The 27,449-nt window shown below is 52.1% G+C and overlaps 10 protein-coding genes across 10 annotated transcripts; 4 read left to right on the top strand and 6 right to left on the bottom strand.

Annotated features, from left to right (window-relative positions):
• Positions 1–1,718: 1,718 nt before the first annotated feature.
• On the bottom strand, positions 1,719–4,776 carry LDX57_006507 (dDENN domain protein; the record flags this gene model as incomplete). The annotated part of the gene is made up of 2 exons (XM_046088216.1): positions 1,719–4,063; positions 4,128–4,776. The coding sequence occupies 2 exons, from the start codon at positions 4,774–4,776 to the stop codon at positions 1,719–1,721; spliced, it is 2,994 nt and encodes a 997-aa protein (XP_045944186.1).
• A 4,659-nt stretch (positions 4,777–9,435) lies between these two features.
• On the bottom strand, positions 9,436–10,008 carry LDX57_006506 (trafficking protein particle complex subunit 13; the record flags this gene model as incomplete). Its single annotated transcript, XM_046088215.1, has 1 exon — positions 9,436–10,008. The coding sequence occupies one exon, from the start codon at positions 10,006–10,008 to the stop codon at positions 9,436–9,438; it is 573 nt and encodes a 190-aa protein (XP_045944185.1).
• Positions 10,009–10,879: 871 nt separating this feature from the next.
• Positions 10,880–12,159, top strand: LDX57_006505 (RING finger protein; the record flags this gene model as incomplete). The annotated part of the gene is made up of 6 exons (XM_046088214.1): positions 10,880–11,136; positions 11,203–11,369; positions 11,465–11,526; positions 11,587–11,819; positions 11,890–12,011; positions 12,071–12,159. The coding sequence occupies 6 exons, from the start codon at positions 10,880–10,882 to the stop codon at positions 12,157–12,159; spliced, it is 930 nt and encodes a 309-aa protein (XP_045944184.1).
• Positions 12,160–12,433: 274 nt separating this feature from the next.
• Positions 12,434–14,685, bottom strand: CHL4 (CENP-N/CHL4 family protein). The gene has a single exon (XM_046088213.1). The coding sequence runs from the start codon at positions 14,204–14,206 to the stop codon at positions 12,743–12,745; it is 1,464 nt and encodes a 487-aa protein (XP_045944183.1). The 5' UTR covers positions 14,207–14,685; the 3' UTR covers positions 12,434–12,742.
• A 1,157-nt stretch (positions 14,686–15,842) lies between these two features.
• On the top strand, positions 15,843–17,461 carry LDX57_006503 (putative bZIP transcription factor (MetR); the record flags this gene model as incomplete). Its single annotated transcript, XM_046088212.1, has 2 exons — positions 15,843–16,137; positions 16,848–17,461. 2 exons carry the CDS (start codon positions 15,843–15,845, stop codon positions 17,459–17,461), a joined length of 909 nt encoding a protein of 302 aa, XP_045944182.1.
• A 950-nt stretch (positions 17,462–18,411) lies between these two features.
• Positions 18,412–18,897, top strand: LDX57_006502 (uncharacterized protein; the record flags this gene model as incomplete). The annotated part of the gene is made up of 1 exon (XM_046088211.1): positions 18,412–18,897. The coding sequence occupies one exon, from the start codon at positions 18,412–18,414 to the stop codon at positions 18,895–18,897; it is 486 nt and encodes a 161-aa protein (XP_045944181.1).
• A 596-nt stretch (positions 18,898–19,493) lies between these two features.
• On the top strand, positions 19,494–20,570 carry LDX57_006501 (uncharacterized protein; the record flags this gene model as incomplete). The annotated part of the gene is made up of 1 exon (XM_046088210.1): positions 19,494–20,570. The coding sequence occupies one exon, from the start codon at positions 19,494–19,496 to the stop codon at positions 20,568–20,570; it is 1,077 nt and encodes a 358-aa protein (XP_045944180.1).
• Positions 20,571–22,272: 1,702 nt separating this feature from the next.
• Positions 22,273–23,388, bottom strand: LDX57_006500 (uncharacterized protein; the record flags this gene model as incomplete). The annotated part of the gene is made up of 2 exons (XM_046088209.1): positions 22,273–23,175; positions 23,233–23,388. 2 exons carry the CDS (start codon positions 23,386–23,388, stop codon positions 22,273–22,275), a joined length of 1,059 nt encoding a protein of 352 aa, XP_045944179.1.
• A 329-nt stretch (positions 23,389–23,717) lies between these two features.
• Positions 23,718–24,884, bottom strand: LDX57_006499 (uncharacterized protein; the record flags this gene model as incomplete). Its single annotated transcript, XM_046088208.1, has 1 exon — positions 23,718–24,884. The coding sequence occupies one exon, from the start codon at positions 24,882–24,884 to the stop codon at positions 23,718–23,720; it is 1,167 nt and encodes a 388-aa protein (XP_045944178.1).
• Positions 24,885–25,037: 153 nt separating this feature from the next.
• Positions 25,038–27,310, bottom strand: LDX57_006498 (uncharacterized protein). The gene is made up of 3 exons (XM_046088207.1): positions 26,916–27,310; positions 25,563–26,852; positions 25,038–25,456 (listed from the first exon to the last, which is right to left on the bottom strand). Exons 1-2 carry the CDS (start codon positions 26,947–26,949, stop codon positions 25,642–25,644), a joined length of 1,245 nt encoding a protein of 414 aa, XP_045944177.1. The 5' UTR covers positions 26,950–27,310; the 3' UTR covers positions 25,038–25,456; positions 25,563–25,641.
• Positions 27,311–27,449: the final 139 nt, after the last annotated feature.

The following is a 27,449-nucleotide window of genomic DNA, read 5'->3' as shown; positions in this document are numbered from 1 at the left end:
AAAACGGCTGATCACCCTCAAAGTCTAGTCCGCACTGATAACTAGCGGGGTTCTGTCCTGCCCGTCAGGAGACTGAGGGGAGAGATTCAGTGGCAAGGGACACCCCCCGGGATTTCGGACGGTCAGCCCTGCGGCGTTACAGACGGCCTATGCGTACTCCGTATGGAAAATGGACTATAGCCGGACACTTGCACTAGTCACCGTACCCCTTGTCTTCATTTCCAGAGATTTTTTTTATCGACCTATGCCTGCGTTAGGAGGTGGGTGCACAGCAGAACCCCAGATACTCGTCTTTATCGCAACAAAATTGTATGGAAAATAACGACAGAAGCCACACCAATATGTAGAGGGAAAGAGCAGAAGTCACGATAGGAGAGAGTCATTCAAGAACCAAAGGTATTACACGGAAAATAAAATAATAATATTTGAAACAGAAGAGAAATGTCAACCAATCACAGGGGGTATTGGGAACTAGCAAAATTGACAACAAAATGGCCAAAGACGAAAAACACGCCAGAATTGAGGCAATAGGGTCTAAAGATCACGACTAATTATCGGTGGCTGGGGGATCAGCACGGTGTATGTATGGGTGTAGATGGGTATGTGTACATGAATGCATATGTGATGGTATGTATGTGTCTCACGGAAATTCTATTATCGCCAGGTTTCGGTGGTCTTCCATGACCTGGCCGGTAAAGCAAGTCATCAAAAAGGGCAACCACCAGGGCTACGGCCTCTCGAGACCGTTCCCTATGCCAGATAGCCATGGCCCGCGAGTATTGGATCTCAACACTCAGTCCACCCACGGGTGCATGTGCTCACGTCCTTCCTCGTAGATGCGGTTATCGGTCCACCCGTACAAAAATCTTCAGACTATTCCAAGATGGGAGTCCTGAGATCACAGGAGGGGTTGGAGATGAAATACTAGCGGTCGCAGATACTGCACGCTAGAGCAGGAAATGTCGCCGGTGGGGAGGGACGGAAGCAACGAGTGTTTCGAGTGTCCCGGAGCAGCCAGTTGCAAGGGTCACTCGTATCATCGATTCCTGCAGTGTATATCCACCATGATGTCGTTCAGCCGCGATTGGTCATGGTGGCCAGAGATATGACGGAAAAATACGTGGCAGACTCATGACACGCAGGGTCGTGCCATATCCAATGATACCTTAGTCGCTCGGAAAGTGCACTCCACCAATGTTCGTGCGTCGCTGACTTACGGCGGTGAAATCGCCAGTCCGTTCATCATCTTGGGAAGAGGCTTCCTGCGGGCATTGTTTGCCGTCTTCGATACCCGAGGGGCTCCGTGGATCATGCGGGGTTCTTTCATCAAACTGGTATCGAGTTTGGCCGGTGCTAGAAGTGATCTCGTTAGTACCGAGGGCTAACTAATCTCGAGAATAACGGAGGAACCTACCTCTTGTGACGACGCGGGTGTAATCCCCAGAGAGATTCTGCTGGCCCCGGCTGCCTGGCCCAAACGAAGTGGCACTGGCCGTTCTCCACAGATGATTTGACGTGTCAGACAGGAAATCCGTCATGCTCCGGCTCGAGAAGATCGACGATCGCCCGCGGTTCCGCTTGGATAGAACAATTTCATCGAAAAGTGCCATTCTGGGGTCTCTTGATTTAGGATTGACATGCTCTCTCTCGCTGATGAATTCGTTGAATCCTACATCATTTGGTTAGATCGAACTCCTAGCGGGGCGAGAGTCGACAGGTCACAGAAACATACCTTGCGTTTGCTGGAGGATGGAAATGTATTCCGCATGCTCGCCCGGCAGACTCTTCATGAAGGCATCCATGTTGAAACTGTATGTCAGGCCCGCCTTTTTCTTGTCGCCCGAAGCGGGTTGAAGATACTTCTTGTAAGTATAGAACAAGCTGGCAAACAATCTCACAAAGGCCGCTCGAACTTGTTCCGGATGGAATGCAGCGGGACAAACCAGGCAGATCTGCAGAGCACAACGGCTGTGCACCAGGGTCTTACAGGCGGTGCATCGGTACATGCCCTCCTCAGCTCGTTCGTCACAAATTGCACAAACCGATTTCTCGTCACACGGCTGCAGTCGGAGGCAGTGACCCTCGACCCAGCACGTGCCTTCCGAATTATGGATGGGCTGGTTGGATGCCTGGGGTACGATCGTTGACGCCGCCACTGTGGACTGGGCGTAAACCGACGGTGCATACGTGGACCCGGAGTTATAATCGGTGTTCAAAGTTGTTACAGAGAGGTTGGGCGCATGGCCGAGGAAAGGGGCGCTTGGCCGTCTTGGAACGCCCGGGCGCATCTCCATCCCGAAGGACGAGCTTCGTCGAGATGCCGCGTCAAAGTGGCCCGAGCGCTTTTCACGCAGGGAGGCTTGTAGAGCCAAGCCGGAATCATTTCGAGAGTTCGGCGTCGGTGGCGGAGGCGGGAAATGACCAGAGGTAGGAGAGATGTCGCGCGGCGAAGGCGGCGAGCCGGTCTTGGAAGTTGAGCCTGTTCCTGGGCGGTCAGACCCCTTGGAGGAGTATCCTCGGGACGGAACCTGCTCGTATCGAGCATGCAGATAAGCGTTGAAGACAAGCGGTTGATACGAGCTCGGCGGGACGGAGCTCTGACCGAAAGCACTGGAGTTGAGACTGACATACTTAGCCAGCTGCGTCGATTGTGCCCGAGAATTGAAGATCGACGAGTTTTCCGACATGAAGGCGTCGAATGGGAACGTCTCAACGGCATACGCAGGAGGGCCTGTCGGGACTCCGAATCGACCGTGGTGCGGAGCCGCCAATTGAAGAAGCGACAGGAGCTTCCGGCGCTGATGGCGGGGCAGGGGCGTGGGCTGAATGGTGCTTTCGATCAGATCGGCATCTAGATCCACCAGCACAAAATCATCGGACGGAAGTTCGACCTTCTCGTACCGGCGCTCGATGCCGACGATGTAAGGGCAAGGCGCCTCGATCGCCTGGACTAAACGCGCCGGAAGAACGGGGATCAACACACCCGACCAGGGAATGGGGAACAGCAAGTCAACCAGAGCCTTGGTCGCCAGGTAGAGCATGGAAGTATGGGACGAGAGAAAGATGATCCGCGACTCGGTCAGAGCGTACTCCAGAAGGATGACAATGTTCGACAGCGAAAGCGTGCGGAACAACGCATAGATGTCGGTATTGCGGGCGCCCGGGAGCTCGTTGGACGCTTCTTTTCGGGCGAAGAGTCGCAGTTCGCGGACGGCAAGCTCCACTTGGGTCTTGGAGGTGTTGGGACTAAAGGCCTCCGTGCAAAGATTCATCACATACCGCTCCAGGGGCTGCCAGACGCCCATGCGGGGCGAGCTTGGGGGAACCCGCTGAATGCTGCCGTCGGTCATCGGTACGATGACAGCTTTCAGCCATTCCTTCCAGAAGCTGGTCATGTTCTCTTCCCGCCCGAGAATGCCGTAGGCGCGGGGTATCCAGAATCCCGTGTCGCCATCCGTCAGGCCTTCGATCTTCGAAGCCGCACCGTGGCGCACCGGGCGTAAAAGGTCGGTCATCAGCCCGATCTTCTCTTCTACCGCGCTGATTTCATCTTCCAACTGCTCTCTGGACTCCGATCCGGAAGGGACCGTCGGCAGTTGAGCCAGGAGCCTCGAAAGCTTGGCCCGTTCCGACGCCAATCTTTCGCCGAGGCTTGCCGCCAGCTCCCGCTCCTCGTCCGTCATGTTGTCTTTTCGCCATTCCTCACAACGCTTCTCCAGTTCCTCGGCGGCCCGCTGGTTGAGCGGAATCCACATTATAACGCAAATGGCGTGTAGACGGGAGCCATTATCCGTGGTCATGGCGAACCCATGCCACGTCGACCGAGGTCTTTGGTCCGAGGAAACAATGTTGATGTCGTTGGGGAAAGCAAACATCGGCACGTAGTCGGGGAAATTGCCACGCTGCTTCAGCTCGTCGGACATGTTCCTGGTAGGGTATCGATCGAGCAGGACCGGTTCGAATCGCCGTTTGAGAGGGTGCATGCTAGGCGAGATCTCCAGCGGTTGCGGTACCGGGATCACCGAGTTGTAGTTGCTCAGGCGTCGCGAAGTGCGGATGGAAGCTTTGGAGAGAAGAATGCCATTAGCCCATATATCCCTTGTTGAACTTTTGAGGATCCCTCTTACCTTGACGCGCAACCGAGGGTTGCCGTTTCATACTGTTCATGTCCCTGAAAGCCATGTGACGTCGCACACTTCCGATACCGGATCGAAGCAGGCTGGATGGCTGCGAGGGCGACTCCTCCGAAACGATCTTAGTGGTCCGTAGTCGAGATCGGGGGCGGGCCTGCGACTGGGGGGTGATTGCGCCGGCAGTGACACTCAAATCCGACAGGAAGGAATCCCGCTCCGAAGCGAATTTCAACAGCGCCTTATCGAAGTCAAAGTCCTCCAGGAAAGACGAGCCTCGCGGGGACTGCGCACCCTTGATGGTCATGCTGCTCCGGTTGCTGCTCGGACCATTCTCGTTAAGTTCGGGTTCTCCCGAGCGCATGGAGAAGCGCTGGAAGGAATTGCGCCCGCCTGCCATGGAGTTGGGCCGGGAGAGACCATCTAGTCGGGGGTCGTGGGCCTCCTCCGCGTCGGCATCTTCTTCAATGGTGTCGGTGACGGCGGGGCCGGGCGAGGTAGCATTGTTGGCGCGGTACTCATCCCCCAATCTCTGGAAGCAGTCGAGGATCTCGGTCCCGTCGACACCAGCGATCCAAAAGTAATCGGCAAGCGGAGTGGTGGACACCTCGGGGGCGGAGGAGGAAGAGGAGGAAGAGAAGGGCATCTTGTCAAATCGTCGCTGGCCGGGCGCGCGGGGTTATGATCATCAAATCGTCACAGAATCGTGGACGTCGTCACAACATGGAGCAAATCCAACCACTTGATACTAGACACCCTTCACCAGCATCAATTGAGGAGGGAGGAAAAAATTCGCAGGCGAGACTCAGCGATCAGGAGTTTCGGCGTAGACAGGGAAACGGTTGCAGTGGTAGCGAGAACACATAAGTCTGGGGATCGCGACGCAGTCGCAGGAACGGAGGGGTTGATCAGAGGGAAATCCTCAACGAAACGGAGGCGAGAGGAAGGAACCAAGACGAGAGAATTTTTATTTTATTGCATAGAAAAAGAATTGGGCTGGGGGGGGCGGTAGGGAGGTTGTGCAGCTGCAGCCTTCGGAGCGAGCGAGGGAGGGAGGGTTGCGTTCCGAGGAAAGAAAAAAAGGAGTTGGTGAGGAAGAGCGGATGAGGGGGACGGAGTTCAAGAGAAAAAGGAGGAAGGGTTGACACCTGTCTCTTTGTGTAGAGTAGAAGGAATTGGGAAGAAGTAACTCTGTTTCCCTTTCCTTGACTTCCTTTTTCTTTTATTTATTTGATTGAGAGGGAAGAAGAAGGGGGACGTGGAAAAAAGAAAAAAAAAAAGAGAGAAAAAAAAGAAAAGGGAAAAGATTAATATGTACTAGAAATGGATTTTGGTCAATTTCCCCCTGCAATCCCGCACGACACCAAAGACGGATGCTTGCGTAGATTATCGCGTCAATCTGACTGGCGAGGATGTATTGAACATCCCCTTCTCCGCTCGGCGCACGCACATTGAGGATTGGGGTCTTTTTCTTATTTGATTTTTGGTCTTCTTTATTTTACTTGACTTCTTAAAAGAGAAGGTTGAGATCATTGTGACTGTCAGTGCACCTGTTTCATGGGAGTAGTACTCCGTCGGTACTACTGTGTAGGTACTAGGTGGTCTATCCACTTCTTACTTTCTATGTTGACCCTGATGGCGTTCTCCAAGGTCATTCTCAAAAGGGCTGGGATGCAGCCATTGATTGCATATCAAACAGGGGAAAGAAAATAGCAAGTACAGATTCCATGCTTTTAATGATACAAACAGAAGATTGCACAAATAGACACACAAACCCCTAAAGCACCAAACAAGATGGGAAAAAAACAAAATTGAAAAAAAAAAAAGCAAGAAAAAGAAAACATTGAGGATAAACGTGCAGGTTGCTATGTTCTGCTTTTAAGCCACTCAAGAAGAAGGATTTCTGACACCAACGATGCAGGAGCAAAACCCCAACTCGCACCAAGCCAGCCCAAGTGAACGAACTACTGCGCGTCGACGGAGTCCTTTTGCGGGCGCTGGGATTGTTATTTTTTTTTCCTTCTTTCTTTTTCCGTTGTTCCTCCTTTTGATTCTAGGTTATTATTCTCGATTTTTTTTTTTTTTTTTCATTTTTACTTTTTCCTTTCCTAAATTCCAAGCCAACCACCTGCGAAACTAACCAGGTACCTTACTGACTTAGAAGGTGCGGAATCATCCGGCATCAAGTTGTGTTACTTTGGCCCTTCCTCCATCCATTCGGGTTCCAGCTGAGGGCTACCAGGGGGGGTCGGGATAATATCAATCGGCGGTCCTTGGGGTGGATCCGGTCGTGCACAATTGGCTTGGCTCTCTCCATTTTAGTGCCTCCCTCTGCCTTTGAGGGGGTTGTGGGAGAGACCGACTGGTCCAACTGCACAGAACCATCGTTCGCGATAACCATGGAACTCGGGAAAACCCTCCCACTTTGCGTTCCTCTAATTGGGACCTCTGGTTCTTCCGAGCGATGGTTTGCTAGGGTGGATCCGGATTCCGGGGTGGGACTCTGGGCGAGGAGAACAAAGCCAGGACGGGGGAACTTGGGAAGAATGGGAGAGGAACATCACGGAGACGGAGAAGAAGACGAATAATAAAAAAAGAGAAAGAAAGAAAGAAAGTGGTGCTTGGTGACCCTTGCTTCTGGCTTCCAAAACGGTTTGTTTCAAAGTCTTGTCAATCTTTTCCTCCATTAGGGGAGTTCCACCGTGTCAATTCATTTGATATGGCACTAATTGTGCCGTCAAGGTCAACGAGAATACTACGACGGACGGAGCAAAGACTCCGTGGTCTGCAGATGATCCTCTTCATCAACCGTACACCGTACACTGTGTACCTACACCGGTCTGATAATGCCACAACCACGGCCTCTTATTTTTGGGGGCGGTTACCATGTAGTCTATCATGACGACGACAGCAGCGTACCGAGGCCGGGACGATGGACCAGGCGGACCCTCATGGAGTCTGGAGATTGTCGGTGGGTATGGGATGATTGGATGAAGAGCAATTAGGCAGAGTCATCGATGGAGCCGAATGGCAAAAGGCAGGACTGGAGACTTGCAGGGCCAACGTAACCGAAAGGGGGAAGGCAGAGTCGATTAGCGTCCAGGACGGAGTACTCAGTGTTCTGTATATTCTCATTATTAATACTCATCATCGTGGATTAACTATGCACAAGAAAAAGAAAGGAAAGGCGACAGGGGAAAAAAGAGTTATAGTTTGACGACGAGGAAAATCATCGACAGCCAAACCTGCTATTATTAGATCGGGGGTTCACCCGAAGGGCCAAAGTGGCTCTCACACAAAGCCAAGTTACTCCGTGGTGGGAAAAGGAGGCGGCGGGAGGGAAACTCTTCTCTTCACCTCCGTCAGTAGTTAAAAGTATAATTGCATAGAATCATCAATGCTCAATTGACAGGTCCGCTTCACTATCTCTGTTATTTTCTCATTTTTTAGGCATTGCAAGTTTAATGAGGATGAGCATGTTCGACCATGAAAATGCCCGGGGTAGTACGTCTACGGAGCACTCTGTAACTAGTACGAACTACGAGACTCGGGGACCTAGTAGATCTCTAATACCGAGAACAAGATAACGAGTAGATATGCCACTTGCCTCAAATCTCTCGGGAGACCGTTTCATCTTGTCTCGCGCTCGCTCTATCTTTCAGGTCGCCACAGACGCAAAAGTCAATCCCTGGCATCAGACACAAGGCACTTTCATCTCCGCCAGTATCCGATGACTTCACTCTGCGCGAGATATGGTGAAGCTGTGAAGTAATCCTCGCCGTGGTCTGCAGTGAAGCGTCGACATAGGTCCTCCTTACTCCGGAATACATTCAGACTACAGTAGTGAGTCTGCGGAGTGCGGAGGCAACTTGCCGTATGGATGTCTAGTTTGTCTACTAGACCACTACTCCATACGGCATAGTTATTGACCTGCCATTCCCGGTATCCCCTCCTGCTTCGTACTATGGACTGCAAACAATAATAGTCAAGGTTGGGTAGTACGGAGTATGGTTCGTTTGATGCAGATCGACCAGGAACCCCATGAAGTGGAAACGTGCAACCGTTGGATAAAAAAAGGGGGTGGGTGGGTGCCTGAGGCGGGCGGCCGTTCTATTTTTGCGGATGACGGGCTTCTACTTTTCATAGTGCCAATAGACCGACTGTCTAGTCCAACGGGAAAACATTTAAATAGTACAAACCCCGCAGTCACCTCCCAGCCCTGACTCACGGTGTCTATATACGGCTGAATGGCGCAGGGTCTAGTTTCTCCCTGCTCCGGGATGGGAAGGTCGAATGGAATCGCCATGATAAAGCCATTGTGCATGCAACAAGGCAGGAGGCAAGTCTAGACCTCCTGCGAACATGCCACCTCTGAGAGACTTGCGGTCAAAATAGGGCCAATGAGCATGCTGACCCGAATACGGGAGGGTCTGCTGTCGTGGAAGGATTTCTGACGATTGTCACGGATGGTCAGTGTCCCTATCCTAAGGCAGGCCCGTTTGGCATGTCCCCCACAGCCTCGTTTCGAAAGAGAACCGAGCATCCCAGCCATCAAGGGGGGCTGAGAACCCCCAACTCTACGACGGAAGCTGTACCTGACGGACCAGAAAGCTTATCGATTTCAACCGTACTTTTGACGGCCTGATTGCTAAACGAACATCCCCGATAACGCGTGCAACAGTGCCAGGCTGTTGTTGGATCGGTTGCATCCGTGATACTAGTGAAACATCAAGAGCTTGGCTGCGTCGTGAACGACGACAAAGCTTCCGCCCCGTCGCCATCCCTTGGCGTCTCCGCCTCGACACAGACAAACGCGCGAACTGCTTTCCCTCCGTAGCCACTCTCCCGTTTCACATTGTCGATTTCTTGCTGAAGCTCTACTCTGGTAAGGGAATGGCCGGGTCTCGTGGCACGCACATAAGATGACCTCATACAAGGATAACAAAGGGCAGTCTCATGTTCGTCGTCGCGTGAGTAGGTTACCGGTGGTCAAGAATCCTTTATCCCCCATGGCCCCCCTCCACTCTATAGATAGCTGTCCAAGTACGGCTCGCCCGTCCCGTTTCAAATCCTTCTGCAGAGTCTCCAATCCTTCCTGTTGTCCTTCCTCCTGTTCAACGAGAAACGCAACCTGCAGAACATCGCGTGGATTCAAGGAAGGTGGCGGTTGCACATCGGATTCATCTGGCCGCTCCAGATCCCAGTTCAAGGAAACCGCCTTGAATGGGGGTCTCGGGTTGAGTTTCGTTTGCTGATCCAACAATTAGAAAAACTATAAGGGGGCTGGACGGAAACCGCGCATCTATCATACCTTCACTACCACGGCACCGTCGCCCACATTCTCTAATTGTGCCTCGAGAGCAAACCGGAGCAATCGAGTTTTTCCGTAGGGCCCCAGGGTCTTGTTGTCAACCTCTAATGGCGGTAATTCGGACGACTTCGTTCGAACGCTCAGGCAGGGCTGTGCAACGAACTGGTATAGCTTACGAAATGTCCTCACTCGCCCGCTGGCCGCTTGCGAGTCGGACCCGATTAGAGTTTCCGTGTAACTGACGCTGACCGCTAAGATGTGATTCCCTTCTTCCTTGAGGTCAAAGCGAACGATCTTTTGCAACGACTGTCCTTTCCTCAGGCCCTCTTGCGCAGACGAATCATCCATGGGTTCTAGGTCCAACGACGCGACTTGGGAGGGAGTCTGCATTTCTGCGACGATACGGACTGACGTAAGGACACGCGTGGGGTCATCCTCCGAGAGCTCATTGTTCGCGCTGAGAGTGCACGCGAAGGTTTCCCCGACGTAGGCAGATCCAAAGGCAGGAGGGAGTGTCAACTTCCAATCCTTATTAGCAGCAGAATACCAAGAGAGAAGACCAGACATGTCAATCGTACATTAGGAGTAAGAATGAAGCGATCATCGGTGCTGTCGGACGGATAACTCAACGACGCCTTGCTAGATATCTTTGCATTCGATTCTGGAAGAGGGTATTGATAGGATAGGGAAGGCCTCGATAGCCTGATGGCATCCCAGACGTTATTAACAAGTAACAACGGACCAATTTACTCCTAGAGACACCGCTTACCGGAGCACTGAACCTTGATCAGCCAGGCCGCTGCCCACGGGAGAATCTCAGCTTGTTCGTACCTTTCAACGAAACCGCGTGTGGCTCTTTAGGACCGTCGGCCCCCGAATGTGCCCGTGGGCGTGCCATTTGAAGCTGGAATATGTTTTGTGCTTCTTGTTTGGAGCTGTCAAGTCGCGCAGTCCGTGGACATTGATTATTATCGTTATCAGGACCGGGCGCTAGTGGAGGACAAACGGGGCAAATAAGGCAAACAAGACAAACCTCCGCATGACGCGGGAGAGTTTCATCAAGTAAATAAGTCGTCTCCAACCTGATGAACTTACCTAGCTTGACCAAGTCACCTTTTTTTTTATCTAAAAGGCTCTATATTCACTTGGAATATTCACTGTGGGTCGCGTGGATCTCAAAGCATATGTGAAGGATTATGTCAGCAATATAACCGGAAGATTTCGTCGTCAACAAACCGCCACTCATTAAGTATCAACTGCCAATCTACCAACGTCTTGTACTTGTCATCCTCCACAACCCCGATCGCTATAGCTTTCAAAAGCGGCTTGTGACATGGGTTCCACAAGAAAAGCTCCCGTAACCAGAAGTAAAGCTGCCAAGTCATCGCTGACAGCAGCTTCTTCCGTTTCCAAATCTCAGCCTCCTAAAAGCGCGCCTATGTCATCAAAGAGGAAACGAAATGCCGACTCTGAGACCAATCCTCCAAAGACGTCTGTCAAGAAAGGTGCTTCTCGCCCAGCGAAAGTGGGTGATTTGACGGGCGACCCTGCTACCTCCAGTCCGGCGAAGAAAAGGAGAACCCCCAAGACCAAAGAGTCGCCATCCGAGCCTGCGGCTGAACGCAGGGCCAGGGTCTTTCGCAAGCATCCACCCAAGTCGTATTTGGAGAGACATGCGCGTGCCACGAGTCAAAGGTATGGATGCCGTAATGACTCCATTGCTCTCGCAAGCTCTTTAATCACTGACCGTCGATCTTAAAGGATGTTTGTCGTTGGCAAATCTGTCACTGGAACCGACGAAGCCCCTGAGATGACATTTAGCATTGTTGGGACCACAGGCAATATTTACAAGACGACTATTTGCAAGGTGCCGACGTGCGACTGCCCGGATGCCCAGAAGGGGAACCAGTGCAAGCATATCTGTTATGGTAAGTAGTAAGTTTCTAGTATTCATCTTACACATATCAGCTACCTTCCTGGCTACTATGAATGATGTATATGCTAATCTTCCTGGATTAATAAGTTCTAGCCGTTGTGCTCAAGGCTCCCGCGCATCTGCAGTACCAATTGGCGTTTCTGTCTTCGGTAAGTAGCTCATAGGGCCCCAGTTTGCCACAGCCTCTCAAGCTGATAACCGTGCTGTAGGAACTCCTTCAGATCTACCAGCAGTCCTCCCTGAGTGTCCCAGAAACCGCACCCGAGAGCAAAGACGGTAACCGAAAGCCTGTGGACGGGGACTGTCCCATCTGTTTCATGGAATTTGAAGCAAACGAAGAGATCGTTTGGTGTCGAGCAGCTTGTGGAAACAACATCCACAAAACATGTTTCATGCAATGGGCCGCTACCCTGCGAGGTTCGGGCGTGACTTGCGTCTATTGGTAGGTTTTCTCGGCGGTTACTTGCCTTCTTGTCCCTCAAACTAATATCTGCTTCTTACTACTTCTCTAGCCGCTCTCCCTGGCAGTCCGACACCAGTGATGTGAACCTAGAGAATCTCGTGACAGAAGGCACAGTGAACCAGGAGGGTTACGTCAACGTGGCTGATCAACTGGGCCTCTCCGGAGATCGCGGTACGAAACTATCATGCTCCCCCGATTGTTCACCGCATAAATGCTAATTCTATGTCTAGATTATTCAAGCTACCACCCGTACTGGGTTTCCCAACAATTGTATGGTGGCCGTGGCCGTGGTCGACGATCTTACTACGGTTATTACTAATGTTCCCAGAAGAATCTACAAGGGGATGTTCAAGAATGCTTTTGGTTTTCGGGTTGTTTTTGATTTTCGGGGTAAACAATTACTATGTGGACGGAATCCGGGCGTTTGAAATTGTAATTGCCTCATTGGTATGATGTTAGATACCCCATTCTTGATATTATTATTGAATTATCTTTATAAAAGAGTCTTCTGAGTAGCATTATAGCGGAGACACGTATATGTGGGTGTTTCGTCGATAGGGTGGTAGCACAAGAATCAAGCCATGATTCGTTATATGGAGCATTGCCATGGGCACGCTAGAGATGTTTGTTTCATGGGTGATTTTCCTGGACGCCCAAGGAGACACGGGACCCACAGAGCATGACCACATCAAGCCAAGTACCGAGCTGTCAGATAATCCTAGCAGCGTCACATGAAGCCGGGATTGACGGGTGCCCATATGGTGTCTAGAGCAAAGAACCGAAGCCTGCGAGAGGGGGCTACTAGCCGTCCCTAGGAGTCCGGGTTCTTAGCTCGGCGGCGTGCCTAAGTGATCACCCTGTAAGAGGAGAATGGAGGGATAATTATGTCGAGAACGGACAGTTCATCCATCGTCTTGAACCACACGATTGCCTCCACGTACGACAGCAACACTAACGGCTTCTTCACCTGTCATCCATGAAGGCATGCGCTCTGGGTCGATTATACCCAATTCGGCAAGCTTGCGGATACCACTGATGACGTCTGAGCCGGCAAAAGTAAGAGAAACGGTAGGCTGGTTTTGCTCAGCGATGTCGTCTTCTTCGGCAGCTCCATCGACTTGAGGAGAGTCAAGTAAGCGGACATCGAAGCGGTCCAGGGGAGCGGAGGACAGGGACCCTGTCGTCCCGAATCGAGAATCGATAGCAAGCTTCCGTTTCTTGGGAATCTGGGGGTCGGAATCCAATTTCCTTGACCTCTTAGATGATTGAGGTCCAGATGTCTCCTCGTCCATATTCTGCTCGTTCTGGTCTTGGTTCTCTTTACCCCGATCGGCCCCTTGACCCATGTATTCCTCTGGAGATACGGTGCTGGAGGGCCGTGGGTCCAGAGGGCTGCCTTCGATTACGGCATCCGCGAAAATGCTGAATGCCCCAGCAGCTCGGTTCGACCGGCCCGGACCGCGCAGAGCAAGAAGAGCCTGGAGACTCTTAGCTGTCAAAGCAGTTGCTTTGAGCGAGTATCTTTTCTGTGGCACAGAAAGTGCCACGGGGACGGCATCCCGCACAATTCGTTGCAGGGTTCGGGGGTCCGCTGCGATTGCGCCGGTCGAGGACGCGCTCGTCTTAGAGCTCGGGGACGACGCGATTGAAGTGTATATGAACGGGCAGCTGTCGGGGAATGCAACATATATCACCCTTGACGAGTCGGTTAGCATTTCTGGAGCTTGTCGAGGATGCTTATACGGTGAATTGGTGACGAATATGCGCAAGAATGTGAGCGGCAAGACGTTCGAGCGAGCAAGGTGATAATGCGCCTTCACTAGCGGAGAGATCTGCTGCTGGAGGCTGCTCAAGAACGTGGAGGTATGGATGCGGGGGATGCAGGCGGTCATTTCCGCAGATGGGTCGGACGAGTGATTACAATCCGCGCCGATGCGATAGAGCTCCAGCGCCGACCACCGCAGACTCGACGGATGATCATCCATATATCGCAAGTCGATCATTGCAAGCTGACGCAGACTGATACCATGTCGCCAGTCGCCCTCCAGAATCCGATCAATCACTTCGCGTTTTCCACCTCTCCTGACCTGCAGGTCCTGGTATGCGTTCCGCACATCGTCGATGGTTCGCTCGACCGGGTATGGGCTAAGCTCGTCTTCGTCCCCATTGTTCACATCATCTTTTTCTAGGAACGGCGGGAACGACTGCACGTTGCGGTCATCCAGCCAGTAAAACACCAGGTCCAGCAACGCCTGACGCGTGAGTTTCCCGAAGGACTTGACGAGCGACGGAGTTGCGGAAGGGATGCGAAGGTCACTGGGAAGACTTGAGGTTGTAGGTGCGCGAATGGATTTCGGACGCGCCATTGCTTTCTCAGATGGAAAAACAAAAATCGCTAGTGCGAGAATCGTGATGTATACACCCTCAATCCGAGAGTTGCGCCTTTGGTAGGTGCGGCGGGATGGAGAATGCGACGCATTTGGCAGCGTCCGTCGCGAAATCACATGATGCGGTTGTGTCACGTGGTGATAAACATCTGCTTGTATTTTGATGCCTCAGGCATCTATCTGATCGGCCGCTTCCCTTCAGAGACAAATTAAATTAATCTAAATTTACTTCCGAAAAAGACTAAGAGATGGGAAGGGCTAAATTTCGGTATAATGCGGACTGCATATAGTGACTCGATCCATATTTGGGCCGGAGGGAATACTAGGAGACCGTAGCGGCAGTTTTCCGGGCAAGTCGCGGAAAGCGGAAGGCCATGTGTAATTCCAAAGTGTACAAGTTTTCAACGGTCGGGGACTGATTGGCCGCTTCTTATCATGGGAATTATTAGTGGGCTGAAAGGAGAAAGTCAAGCATCAGCGAAACCTTGTCTCAAGTCCGTCGACCCGTGAGTTGATTACACTGAGTACGCGCGAACCGCGCAACGGGAAAAATCCGAGGAAAACTCGGAGAGGATCATAAGGTAAGATATCACACTGAGCACGCCTTTGATCATGCTGTTGTAACATTCCCAGCAAATACGAGGCAGGCGCTGGCTGGCACTGGGATGGGAGGAAGCCAACTAGCATTCCTCCGGTAGCAAACTACATTGTCGTATAAGCGCACGACGGGCGCAAGGGACAGTGGTCCAGCTAACAACTGGGAGTAGCCGTGGTACTCGCCAGAAGTATGGGAGCCACGCACAACCGGGAAGTATTGCCCAAATAGGAGGACTCTGGGTGAGCGGCGATTGGCTTTTGCTCCAAAGACTCTCTGCTTAGTCTGCTGGGGATCCACCAGATAGACTCCCACGTTCACTGGTTGGGAGGGGACAGGAGCGGCCATTCAACTCTTTGAGTCCTGCCTCGTTCTATGGTTCCGTTTTCCGACTTCGGCCACCGGAAGAGGATGGATCGGAGTCGATGTCATGACCGAAAGTTGAGGGTGGCAACTGGCCAGGACTGGGACAGAGAACAGGGAACTGATGGTATGATGTTGATATGATTGTAGTAGGAAGTAGACCATGCCAGGATGTGTGAGCCACAGCCAACTCGAGATCCGGTAGGAAGGCCGTGGGCGAGTGCGAACACCGGGAAGAGTATCCGTAGTACTGTGTAGGTTGAAACAATTGGAGTCATCCTCCTCCGGCTTACAAACCCCGTGCCTTTGTCCGCGATTATTCAGCCTCTCCACCCCCACCTGCGCAAATTCCAATCCCGCCCTTCATCTCCGATCCCACCGTCCCACTCCCACACTGCTTCAATTGTCTCCCCTCTTCCCTCTTCGCCCCGTTCTTCCTTTCTCCATTGTTCTTCCGTCTATACGACTGCTCCGACCAAGCCTACGCCATTTTGATTGCGGACACATCTCGAATAGCTCCTCACGGAGGATTACGCTGGCTACATCGCCACAGTCGACTTGCGCACAAAGAACCGTTCGCAAAGCATCGAATCGCCGAGTTGGATTGATCGAATCGTCAAATTTCGAGGTTATCGAAAGCCTCGAACCCGGTGCATCATGTCCGACTTCAACGGCCGCCGGGCCCCCAACTTCTCGCAATATCTCAATGATTTGAACGCCATTCCGTCGCCCTACGATCAGGCTGTCCAGCAACAGCAACAGCAGCAGGACTCGTTCAACCTCGATGCGGACCTTTCCCTCTTTACCAACGCCGAGTTCTTCGATTTCGACAAGTTTGGGGATCTCAATCTGCCTGCTTTCGATGCCGTGGAGGATGAGAACTTGAAGACGGAGAACAAGCAAAATGTTGGCCAGAGATCGGACATGGAATTCTTGGACCTTCTCGGTGGTGGTAAGTTTTGGCAGATTTCCTTGAAATGACGAAACTTGAGGCTTCCCTGGATCCAAACCGGTATCTACTGGGTCATATTCATCTTGAACCTACATATATTTGGTTGGGTGTTATGGTTTTGGTTCTGTACTACGATGCCGCTTGATTTGGCTTGGAACCATTTGCATTCCGAATCCCCCGAATTCTTTTGTTTGCCTTTGTGCTTTTTGGGATTTGTGCTTCCCCTCTTTTTTCTTCATTTTTTTTTCTTTTTTTCATTGCTTTTTCGCCTCTTCCTTCTGGTGGAGTCTTTCTCAACGCTACACCACTTCAACTCGGGTCTATATCCCAAGACAGCGAATGGATCCTACCGCCCTTCATGCATCATCTGCACGTGCCATCATTGGCCCATTCCTGCATCAGCCCCCCTTGTTGTGTGCGACGATCGCTAAAAGTTTCGTGCTACTTGCATGGGCCCTCCCATTGGCGCCGATAGCGTAAACGGTCGACGCTATGGCGCCATCACACGTGACTCTCGGGCTTCAGTGAATGGAGACACCCTTTCATTCACTTTCAGCCTGGGAAGGGGTCATGTTGTGGGTTGTGTGGAGGGTGTGCAACTACATCCATACTATCCTGTCTATGTCTTGTTTATACCAGCTGAGATCCATTTTGGGATATGCCTCAATTTCGTCGCAATCAGACCATGATCAGTCTCTAACTGCATACAGAGGGCTTTGGCAACATGCCGGAGTATCCAGCACCTGAATTTGGTTCCGTGAACCCCCAGTCTCAGCAAAACTCGTTGCCCAACTTCTCCGCGATGCCCCAGCTGCCTAACGGGGGCTACAATGCTACCCACAGCCCGAGCCAATCGTCTGCCTCGTCGCCTCCTTCTGCAACCCCGTCGCAAGCTCCTGCTTCGGCTCCCACGCCTGCCGCCAGTACGCCTACCGCAGGACCCAAGCGCAAGAACACGCAGAAGACACCCACTGTTAGCGTTGAGGAGGCCGCGCGCAATGCCGCCGAGGAAGACAAGCGCCGACGAAACACGGCCGCAAGCGCTCGATTCCGTGTGAAGAAGAAGATGCGCGAGCAGGCTCTAGAGAAGACCGTCAAGGAAACCACCGACAAGAACACCGCGCTGGAGGCGCGCGTAACGGCACTGGAACTGGAGAACCAATGGCTGAAGAACCTGATCACCGAAAAGAACGGCCAGACGGCTCAGGAGGAAAAGAAGTCCGAGACGGACATTGCAAACATGTTCAAGAAGTTCCTTGCGTCTCAGAAGGCCAATACCGACCGGAGTAGTTCTGAGTCGAAGATCGGTGTGGGCACTGCCTAAGCACGATGAAACCTAAGTTTTTTTTTTAACCTCCATGCTTTTCATATTCCCTGATTTGATTGTTTTCCGTGTCTGTAGATGCTTACCTAGCCTTCTGATTTTTCTACTTCTTCTGTTCATACTTAATCTGGATCATTTCGGAGACTTGGAGGCGGCGTCTCATGGAGCACGAATGGGTTGGGTGGATGAGTGATGTTTTATGTTCATACGTTTTTCTCATGTTTTGATCTGAAGTACCGACTCCAGTTGGAGAACGATGATTCCCTTCTCACCACAGAGAAATAAAAGCCGCAAATACGTTTTATGTCTTCTGTACATTTCTTCTTCACTATGACGATTCAATGCTCTAGAACAGGGCCTAGTGGGTACAAATCGACGGATTTTCAGCCCACAATGCAAGTACAGATCAGTGATCTACCTCCATAGGCTGCGTTATGTATGCCAAGACTCTAATTTATACAGATTTATGCACTATGGGCCCAAATGCTCATCGATAGGGTGTCCACATCGTGTATTTCTTCAACTGTCTCTGTCCTGTCGACAATTTTGTATTTGGACGGTTCTTTATTCCGTGGAACTGGGAGGCACAAGTTGCACAACGCCTGAAAGGGAATCATCCAGTGTACCCGCAATTCACCGCCTGAATTATTGATGAAATACCAAACTTTGATCAGTGTATTACACCAACTTTGTAAAGGTAAGTTACAATTTATCTCAAGTTATATATAATGAATAGAGTTAATATCTATGATTTCTATAGTTCTTTATAAACAAGAAAGTATACAGAACTTGAATTCTGCCAGATGAATCTTAGGTGGAGTACGGTAGGCTCGAAGCGGTGAATCTCTAACCGTTTACAGTTAGTGCATCGATTGCTCCACCTCTTTCCACCAAAACAAACATCTGTTTCCGCCATCTTCACATCACCCACTCATTCCACACCGAATAGGATGTCGCAGCGGGAGTTGCAGGAGATACAAGAGTTGCGTCGGCGCCTGGAAGAGGAACAGCGACTACGAAAAGAGGAACAACGGCGGCGGGAAAAGGCAGAGGAAGAGTTCAGGCGTCAAACTCAAGATACCACCCTCCCCGAATTCCTTGATGCTTGCCATTTGCATTCATTCCTCGTTTTGAAAATCCAACAAGACAAAAGCTCTACTACACAGGGCAACCCCGCGAACGCCGACCGCAAACTCCGCCCCGCTCGGATTCGAGAGTGGAGCAACTTCCCAGAGGAACAGATTCTGATATGGGACGATCTAATGAATACCGATTTTGTGACCGAACGCCATTTCACCTCTCTAATACTACTCAAGGGATATGGAGCTGAAATCCGAGAGAGGATGCTAGGCTCAGAGCTAGATCTGAGTTACTTTGAACGACAGACTGTTGAGTCACGTGTTGCTTCGGTCATCAAGCAGCTGTACGCTCTCTAAGCCTCAGCCAGACGCAGCCGCGTCGCTCCACTCGCTTAGCCGCCAAACCGACCAATGTTGGTCCATCCATCCAGAAAAGTCAGTCAAGGTCACAACCTCGAGCAGATCAATTCTGTGTCTATAATAAGGGCCCAGAATCGAAGGTCCCGGCGTTCATCATTGAGTATAAGGCACCCCATAAGGTTTCCCTTGCCCATATCAAAGCCGGGCTTCAAGACAAGGACCTTGACATGGTTGTTCGCTTACAGAAAGATGAATCGCCAGAAGATATCTGCAGTCGTGTTATAGCGGCAGTAATAACCCAAACTTTTTCATACATGATTCATGCGGGTTTGGAGTACGGCTATGTATGCACTGGTGAAGCATTCATATTTCTTCGTGTACTGCATGACGATCCTTCTACTGTTTACTACTACCTGTCAGTACCGGAAGAAGATGTTGGTCCCACCACAGGATGGACTGGCAATAGTGATGATAACCGACTCCACCTGACCGCGCTAGGTCAGGTACTGGCTTTCACTCTCCGTGCCCTACGAGTACCCACCCGAGATATCGCTTGGATAAACCAGGCACGCTGCAACCTGGACACTTGGGAAATGGTATACGACGATCTTCTTGACGAAATAGCAGAGAAGAATATTCCCTTTACTAGTTTCAAACCACCGAGGCGGAGTCGGAACGAGTATTGCCGCATGTCTCCGGTTAAGACAAGGTCAAAGTCCGCTGGAGTCGGGTCCTGTGACCCTTCATATAATATCAGCTCTCAGAAACGTGATGATGATGATGCTGGTGATGACTTTGACCCCAATACCCCCAGCCGTCCGCCTAGAGATCGCCGGCTTGCTCACCCGCCAGCTCCCCGTTCCACATCAGGAAAGGCAGCACCCCAAGGTTCAGGCTACAAAGGCAAGTCCCGGCAATATTGCTCTCAGCAGTGTCTTCTGGGCTTGATCAAAGGAGGGACGCTAGATCGCAAATGTCCGAATGTATCGGATCATGGAGTGGATCGACATCGTCTGACCCCAGCGACCCTCATTAGTCAGTTAGATCGACAATTCTTTAGCGACCACCAGCAGCTTGACACACAAATAGGGTGCGAGTCGCTGCATGTGCACGGAAGCCGCGGGGCGCTTTTCAAGATCACACTATGGTCCCATGGATATACGTTTGTAGGGAAAGGCACGCCAGTTGAATTTGTTACTGGCTCGAAACATGAGGAACTTATTTACTCGCATCTCGCTCCGATTCAAGGGTTATACGTTCCAGTGCTACTAGGTAGCCTGCGACTTCGTCACCCATTCCCTTACGATGGTATTGCCGAGATCGTCCACCTCATGTTCATGAGTTACGTCGGCAAACCCCTTGCAAACCGGCGTGACCTTGATCGTTGTCCACAGATTCATCAACAAGTTGAGAAATCCTTGCACGCGATTCACGAACTGAATGTGCTTCAGGGCGATCCGATACCCGGCAACATGGTCGAGGAAAATGGTCGCGTGATGTTTATTGATTTTGAGCGGGCAAAGCTGCAACCCCGACGACTGCCACTCGGTGGTATTTCACCTAATCACAAACGCAAGCGAGAGATCGACTTCCCAGCCATTAGCCAAGACAAGAACAGCCATCATGACTGTTTTGAGCGCGAGAAGCGACGCATGAGAAATGCATTATGATAAGGGCGGCGAGATATGGATAGCTCTATCAGTGTGAAAATGCTTGTATTTAGGAAAAGCTCGACTAAATATAAGTGTGGGATCACGTGAGCAGTCATACCGGCATCTAACACATTATGATGAAGCCCTTTTTCCGCATCTCAAAGGCCAGTCTCTTACAACGTCAGATATAGCGCCTGGCTTAGTATATGGTGATCTCGGAGCCGACTGTACAATCTCCAAGCCACCAAGGCATATTGATATGGGGCAGATGGATGACCTTCTTGAAAGCGTTCGACAGTCTTTGCCTTACGACGCCGGCGCCGTTTTTGCCTCATCACCAGAACCAAGCGAGGGAATCTATGACCACTACTCACAATTGAGGTAACACTTCAGATTCTATTAAATTCGTTGGACCGAAGTTTGGCCTCTCCATCACCCCCCTCGCCAGACGAGTCTCTCTGGACCTTGACGCATGATCCGGTGCGGCGATCCTGAGAACGCATTCTTTCTAGCGCCAATATACGCCCTGGAGTTTGGAGCAGAGCAATTCAGATGAGATGTCACTTCGCGCTCACTCGCCCAAACGTCCGAACTAGCTCACTTCTTGCCCTGTCAACAATGGCTCCGTGCAGCTTCGGGAACCCCAAGCCAGCTCATCATCGGGAGACCCAAATTGCAATAAACGAGAACGCCCTCCGCCTTGGACTGGGAAGCAGAACACTGCTCGTAACGAGTGTCACTTTTCTATCGCTGTCGTTACTGCTCCGCCACTGCCTAGATCTGTACGGAGTGTATGCTCAACGCCGAAACTTGTTCCATTGAATGAATATGAGAGTGAAAGTAGCGAGGACTTTGATGATTCCTCATACGAAGACTACATGAGCGGCGCCATCTGACGAGAATTCTCGGACGTTGAGGAATCTGCGGGGGGAAATCACAGTCCTCAGAGTAGGTCTGCTCCTCGCTACAGTACCCCAACGACACGTCCAGTGATTCATCGCCCGGGCATTAGGAGATTCGCGATATTGTTCGGCGGGCAATTCCCGCTAATGACACCCAGGGTCTGAGCTAACTTTCTTACCCTCATCTTGTGCCCGAGAACATCCGTTGGGTGTCAAATATTGCCGCGCACAGTTCTCCCTGCAATCCGAGAAAACAGGTGGTATTCTCCGTCACAGAGCGTAAGCGTTCAAACTCGTGGGGAAAGCGAACCCCGGATGTATTCAACAACCGAGAACAAATTGCTGGTGAAGTTGAAGTTGAAGGAAGAAACGATCGTAATTCCTCTTCATTCATTGCAGGTTCACTATTCTACCAACTTAAAACACCGCAGAGCTAGGGGAAACCGTCCACGGGCTGGGAGGGGTAGATGGCAATAATAATGTGCATAATTCTATAGAAACTTGTCCATTCGCCGCTATCTACCTAGCCATATCTACAGTTCATGTATCTATCCTTCCCACGTTCCAATTATGGAAAAACAAAAAAAAAAAAAAAAAAAAAAAAAAAAAAAAAAAAGAAAGAAAGAAAGAAAGAAAGAAAGAAAAGAAAAAGCTGCCCATTCCAGAGACGGCAGCCCCCAAAATTAAATGTTTTGATTTCATCTTTCCCGGACAATTTTATCATTCTCGGTCCCTATATGTCGATAGCCGAACTATTCACACCCTAATAAATCGATAGCCTCTGCTACTGAGCACATACTACATACCACTACATATTACTATAAACCCGCAACTACCACAACACCGCGCACAACACCACTCCTCGCCCACCAGTCAAACACCATCGCAGCCGCGCGAAACTTCCCACCCACGGACATCCCCACACGACGCATGCGCGCATCCTTCTTACGAATAAACCCCGCCAATCCCCCAAGGACATGCTCGGAGATATCCGTCACAACGATGTCGTCGATCGAGTACCCCGCGCGCACAAGAAGTGCCTCGTACTCGGATTGGGTCAGGAAGTTCGTATACGGCGCCCGGGTCATCAGGCACACGCCTCGGAGGAGCAGACGCTGCCAGGCGGTGGCGGTGTCGGAGAGTAAGAGGTCGAAGGCCATGAAGGAGGCGTGGAGGTCGGTGGCTGCGTAGGCGAGGAGCGGGGCTCGAGAGGGCTGGAAATGGTAGAGACAGTCGAGTGCGAGGAGCCATGTCGTTGTCGTCGTTTTCCTCGAGGGGGTGTTAGAAGAGGCCCCGGCAATCGCGCGCTGGAGCTCCTGAGGCCAGGAGGTTGGGTCAGCGGCGTCGGCGCAGAAAATGTCCACCTGGGTTGGTTCGGTCGAGGTGGTAGGGGCGGATTTCATGCTGGCAGTGGCAGACGCCTCAAGGCGCTGTCGCGCAAGCTCCGCCTGCTCGGGGAGGAGCGTGAGTCCGACGTAGGAGTCGAAGAGCGGGGGCGCGACCCCATCAACGCGGTCGTTGCGGTCATTGCTCGGTGCTTGCGCGCCGGGTTTCCTCAGCTTGACCATGTGCAGCGATTGATCGCCACATCCGATCCCGACATCGACGAGATGGAGCTGTCGGTCTGTGGGCACCGGGTGGCCGGCGGAATCAAGAAGGCCGGCCGCGATGAGGACTTGCTCTAGGAGGGCCCTACAGGCGTCCGGGAGATCGGATCCATCCTAAGCTTACAGATCAGCGGGGTCTCTTTTTCTCTGGATATTCTCAAGAAGATGAACCTTCCAATATCCCATGTTCATCCACATGCTTGGTGGGGGCATGGGAGTGTTGAGAACCGCATGGTCAAGACCGTAGATGGAGCGATCCCCGGTTGACGGGAGGAAGAGGGTTAGGAGAGACTTGATGAGGGAGAGAACCCATTGAATGGGATTCATGGTGAGGTGGCATTTCTCTTGCCTCCATTCTCTTTGGCATCGACAGTTTGGGCCGTGCCGAGGGTCACATGGAGATAAGATCTGCCATGTTATCGTACACAGTTCCTCGCCCCCATCATAATTGCGATATACTCCATATTCTATACTCTATACTGAAGTGCTACAGAATTCAAAGTGAAGAGCCAATGTCATATTGAATAACCATCAGATCCCAATGCGAGACCCCCAATCTGGATCTCCCTAAATGCTGCGTTGCGACCCTACCTAAGGATGCCCAGTAAACATGCAGCTAGATACGAATGCCAATTACCAAACTACCAATAATGTCATCATTTCCAAGGAATGGCCACTCCCAAATCAGTCGCCACGCGCATCGCCGACACGACGCATCCCTCTAGCAGCACCATGCCATCCCACCACCATCCGCCCGCCAGGTAGACCCCATCATCGCCGCTGCGCCATCTCGAGAGTCCGTCGACCAACATGTCTCGCTTCGAGTCTGCATCGGTAGAACCATCCTCCTTGAAGATCTCGCACAGAATGCGCTGGCTAGCTGGGGTACGCAACACGCGCGTGAACACCGCAGACCGGATGATGGTGGTCGGGCCGATGGACGTGAGCGGATTAGTTGTGATCAAGATCCCATTGGGCTGGGCATGAATAGCCTCCGTGACAAGGCCGTTGGTACAGAAGCAGATCATCTGCGGAGAACTAGGGCTAGGGTGCACCGCAGATCCGTCCTGCAGCGGCGCGACGACGTTCGAAAAGTCCGTGTGAGCGACGGTCTGGACGGTCGTGGTGGGCACCTCCTGCAAGAACGGCCGAGCCGGGCTGAAAATTGCGGTGGCGACATCCGGCGACACGGCCAGGACGACGAGGTCGAAGGGTTGGGTGTACATACCGGTAGTGTCGCGCAAGGTGAGCTGCACACCCTGCGAGGTTGGAAGCACCTCCATCGTCTCAACTCCGAGATGCACGTCCAGACCACGCAGCAGTTTCTCCTGCACGGTGTAGACGCCGTCGGGGACAACGAAATGTGGTTGCCGATGAATGAGTCTTTTATAGGCGGTAATGTCAGAGGCAGGGAAGCGCCTTAGCTGCGCGTGGGAGCAAGTACAGACACTCGAGATCATCGGCAGCAAGTAGCTGTCGACATAGTACAGCGGCAGGTGGATACGACGCAGATAGTGATCGAAGGACTCACCCTCCGAATTGCCGAACACGAGCGGACGCACGAAGAAACAGCAGAGAACAAACCACCAGTAGCAGAACAAGACAAATATCACCTCCCATATCCATCGGACGAGATGGCCGCGAGGGATTGGGGGAGTCTGGTGGAAGTTGGAGGCATGGATCATGTACGGTTCCACGGCGTGGGCCTGGTGGGCTGAGCGCCGAGAAAAGCCGAAGACGAATGGCTGTGGCTGGTAGCAGATGCCCAGATGGTCGTACATGCGCAGGAGGTTGTGATAGTATCCACCAGCAAAAGCACGCATGGGGACATCTGCCCAGACGGAGCCCCGGTGGGTAGAAGCGGTAGCGATTGATTCGGCGGTTAAAGAGACTTGGGGACTCTAGACGAGAGCTTCGTCAATATTTTGCACGGAAAAGGGCTTGGACCTCATGGATCGACAGGGGCCGCAACAAACCTTGTCCAGTAGATGCACCCTGAATCGCTGCTGTCGATCGTGATGCAGCAGATATGCAGTCACTAGGCCCGCCATGCCGGTGCCCACGATGGCCACGTCACGTCCTCTTTTTTCCATAACCGCTTTGGCACTCATCCTTTGCACTGATGAGCGGGTAGATGGTGAGAGGGAAAAGCAATACAAGGACAGAGGCAGAGCTTGTCTGCAGATAGGCTGGGTTATCACACTTGAAGTGGTCGGGTCGCCAAGGCGTTGACACCAATAGGTTTCCAGAGTGAATGGCAAGTCAATCAATCGAATCAATTCCAGCACCGTAGGATATCAGATACATTGTATGCATTCACTCCAATCCCAGCCTAACCCGCCGAACCCATCGCATTCCGGAAAAAGCAACCCAACTCCATCGTGAATTTGTTTCTCTATCAAAGCCTCCATGCATTAGTCGTTATGGGAAAGAGAGGATCGGCAAAGAAAATCACACAAAACCAAGGATAGGCATGAACCAAAAAGAAAAGAAAAATATACACCGCAGGCTCAATCTGTCCATATCTGGGAATATCTGGCGTAACGTCGTCCATCATGAATCGATCCCTCCTATTAGCCCCTATCCCTTTCTATCCCTGGGCTTTTCTTCTTCACTCTCGTCGCCCGGGATCTCTCCCCAGCCCGAGCTACGACGACTCATTCGCCCGGTCGCCATGGGTTGGCTGGCGGACGGGCCGCTCAAGGGACAGCTTATACCCCCGGAGATACTCGCCGCGTTGCTATCATGCCTGCCATGAGCACTAACAACGCTAGCTCCGTCCCCGGTGACCGAATTCTGCTTGTTGGCATAGAAGCTGCCGCGCTCGCCGTTCCCACTGACAGGTGCTACACCGGACGATGAGTAAACGCTGATCCGCTCTGCACTAGCCAATCCAACCATGCTCGGCCGATTAAGCACTCCGGGGTTGTTCGGAGATTCGGCCACGCTGCCGCTGAGCACGCTTAAAGGCAGACTCTCTCGGCTGCCACCAAACACCGACGACGGGGCCAAAGCGCGCACCGACGCGTTTGTATCCAACGAGTTCCTCCGGCGTCGCTTCGAGGAGGACGCAAGCGTCAGTATCGAAGCATTGTCAGTCAAGATGTTGTTGGCGGTGGCCGTGCTATACGTGACGGAATGGCCGTGAGGGGCAAGGTGGGGCGGAACTGCGGTGGCCGGAGAAGGGGGAAATTGGTGCGTAAATTGAACCTGCTGAGTCGCGCCGCCTTGCATCGGATGCGCATGATGATGGGCGTGGTGCGCATTTTGCGCATTGTAGAGGTGACCAGACGGCGCCGCCGACTGCACGGTTGTCAAGGTCGTCGCCAGGGACCGCACCGACGGCGCCGGCGATGAAAAAGTGCTGCCTTCGCCGCCTCCAGTCGAGCTGATTCCCCCGCCGGCTGTTGCCATGGTCCCGGCTTTGGAATAGGCGGCATCCGATATGGCGGTGTCGGCGTTGGTGGAGATGGTGGGTGCGGTGGACTTTGCACTGGTGGCTGGAACTTGGTTCTCGTATCCTGAATATGCAAGGGAGGGCTCGCTCTGCGAGCCCGACCGTTGTTCACTCACGTCGCTGGCATCCGAAGTGTTGTTGTCGCTGTTATATTCGCTGATAACGTGCGTCGTGCCCGAAAGTGGGTATGGGTTGTTCTTCAGACCTCGGCCTTTGTGTTTGGGCATAGCATGGAGTTTGTTGGACCAGCGGATGCTGCCTGAATCGGTGGAATTTTTGAGGTTGGCGAGACGCTTCATCCAGCTCGAAAATGGGCGGCGACGACCGTTTCGATCTGCGGGAAACAAGGCGTTAGACAACCAGTAGATTCTAGCAAGAATCCCTCGGGACACTGTACCGTGCACCCTCGCCGGGCCCTCAGCGGTGGCCATCTTGGCCGGTCAGGAACAGAGAACCAGAAATTGGCACTGCCCTCCCAATCTATACGCGCAGACTCGCAGGTTGAAAAGATCTAGCAAACGTGTGATGCTGCAAGTGAACCCCCAACAGCCAACAGAAGAATCGCCTCAAGCGAATCTATGCGAGTGCCCCAGGAGAAGGACGATCGATTGCGGGGCAGTTCAAGGCTGCCAGAAACAAGAACGGGGGACCGTTCTCAGGGGCACTGAGCGACTCGCCGGATTAAATTTCAAGGAGCAAAAGCAGCAAGCTAATTGCGCCAGATGGATGGAGAGGGATGGGATGCCAGCACTTCGTCAGGAGTCAACAGGAGCGGCGCCTGATGCACGTGATGCCCGCGGCTTCGACGATGGCGAATGACTCAGCAACCTTGGTCACGAGCTAATTATGCATCGGGCATATCTATTTAATGCCCTGCATAAACAAACAGCGATTATTAATCAGACTGTCACATGCTCCTGGGCGTCCGGCG

This window comes from Aspergillus melleus (genome assembly GCF_016097325.1).
Source record: "Aspergillus melleus strain CBS 546.65 chromosome Unknown contig3, whole genome shotgun sequence".
NCBI classification, from domain to species: domain Eukaryota; kingdom Fungi; phylum Ascomycota; class Eurotiomycetes; order Eurotiales; family Aspergillaceae; genus Aspergillus; species Aspergillus melleus.
The sequence above is the reverse complement of the archived record's forward strand: the minus strand, read 5'-3'. Positions and strand labels throughout refer to the sequence as shown.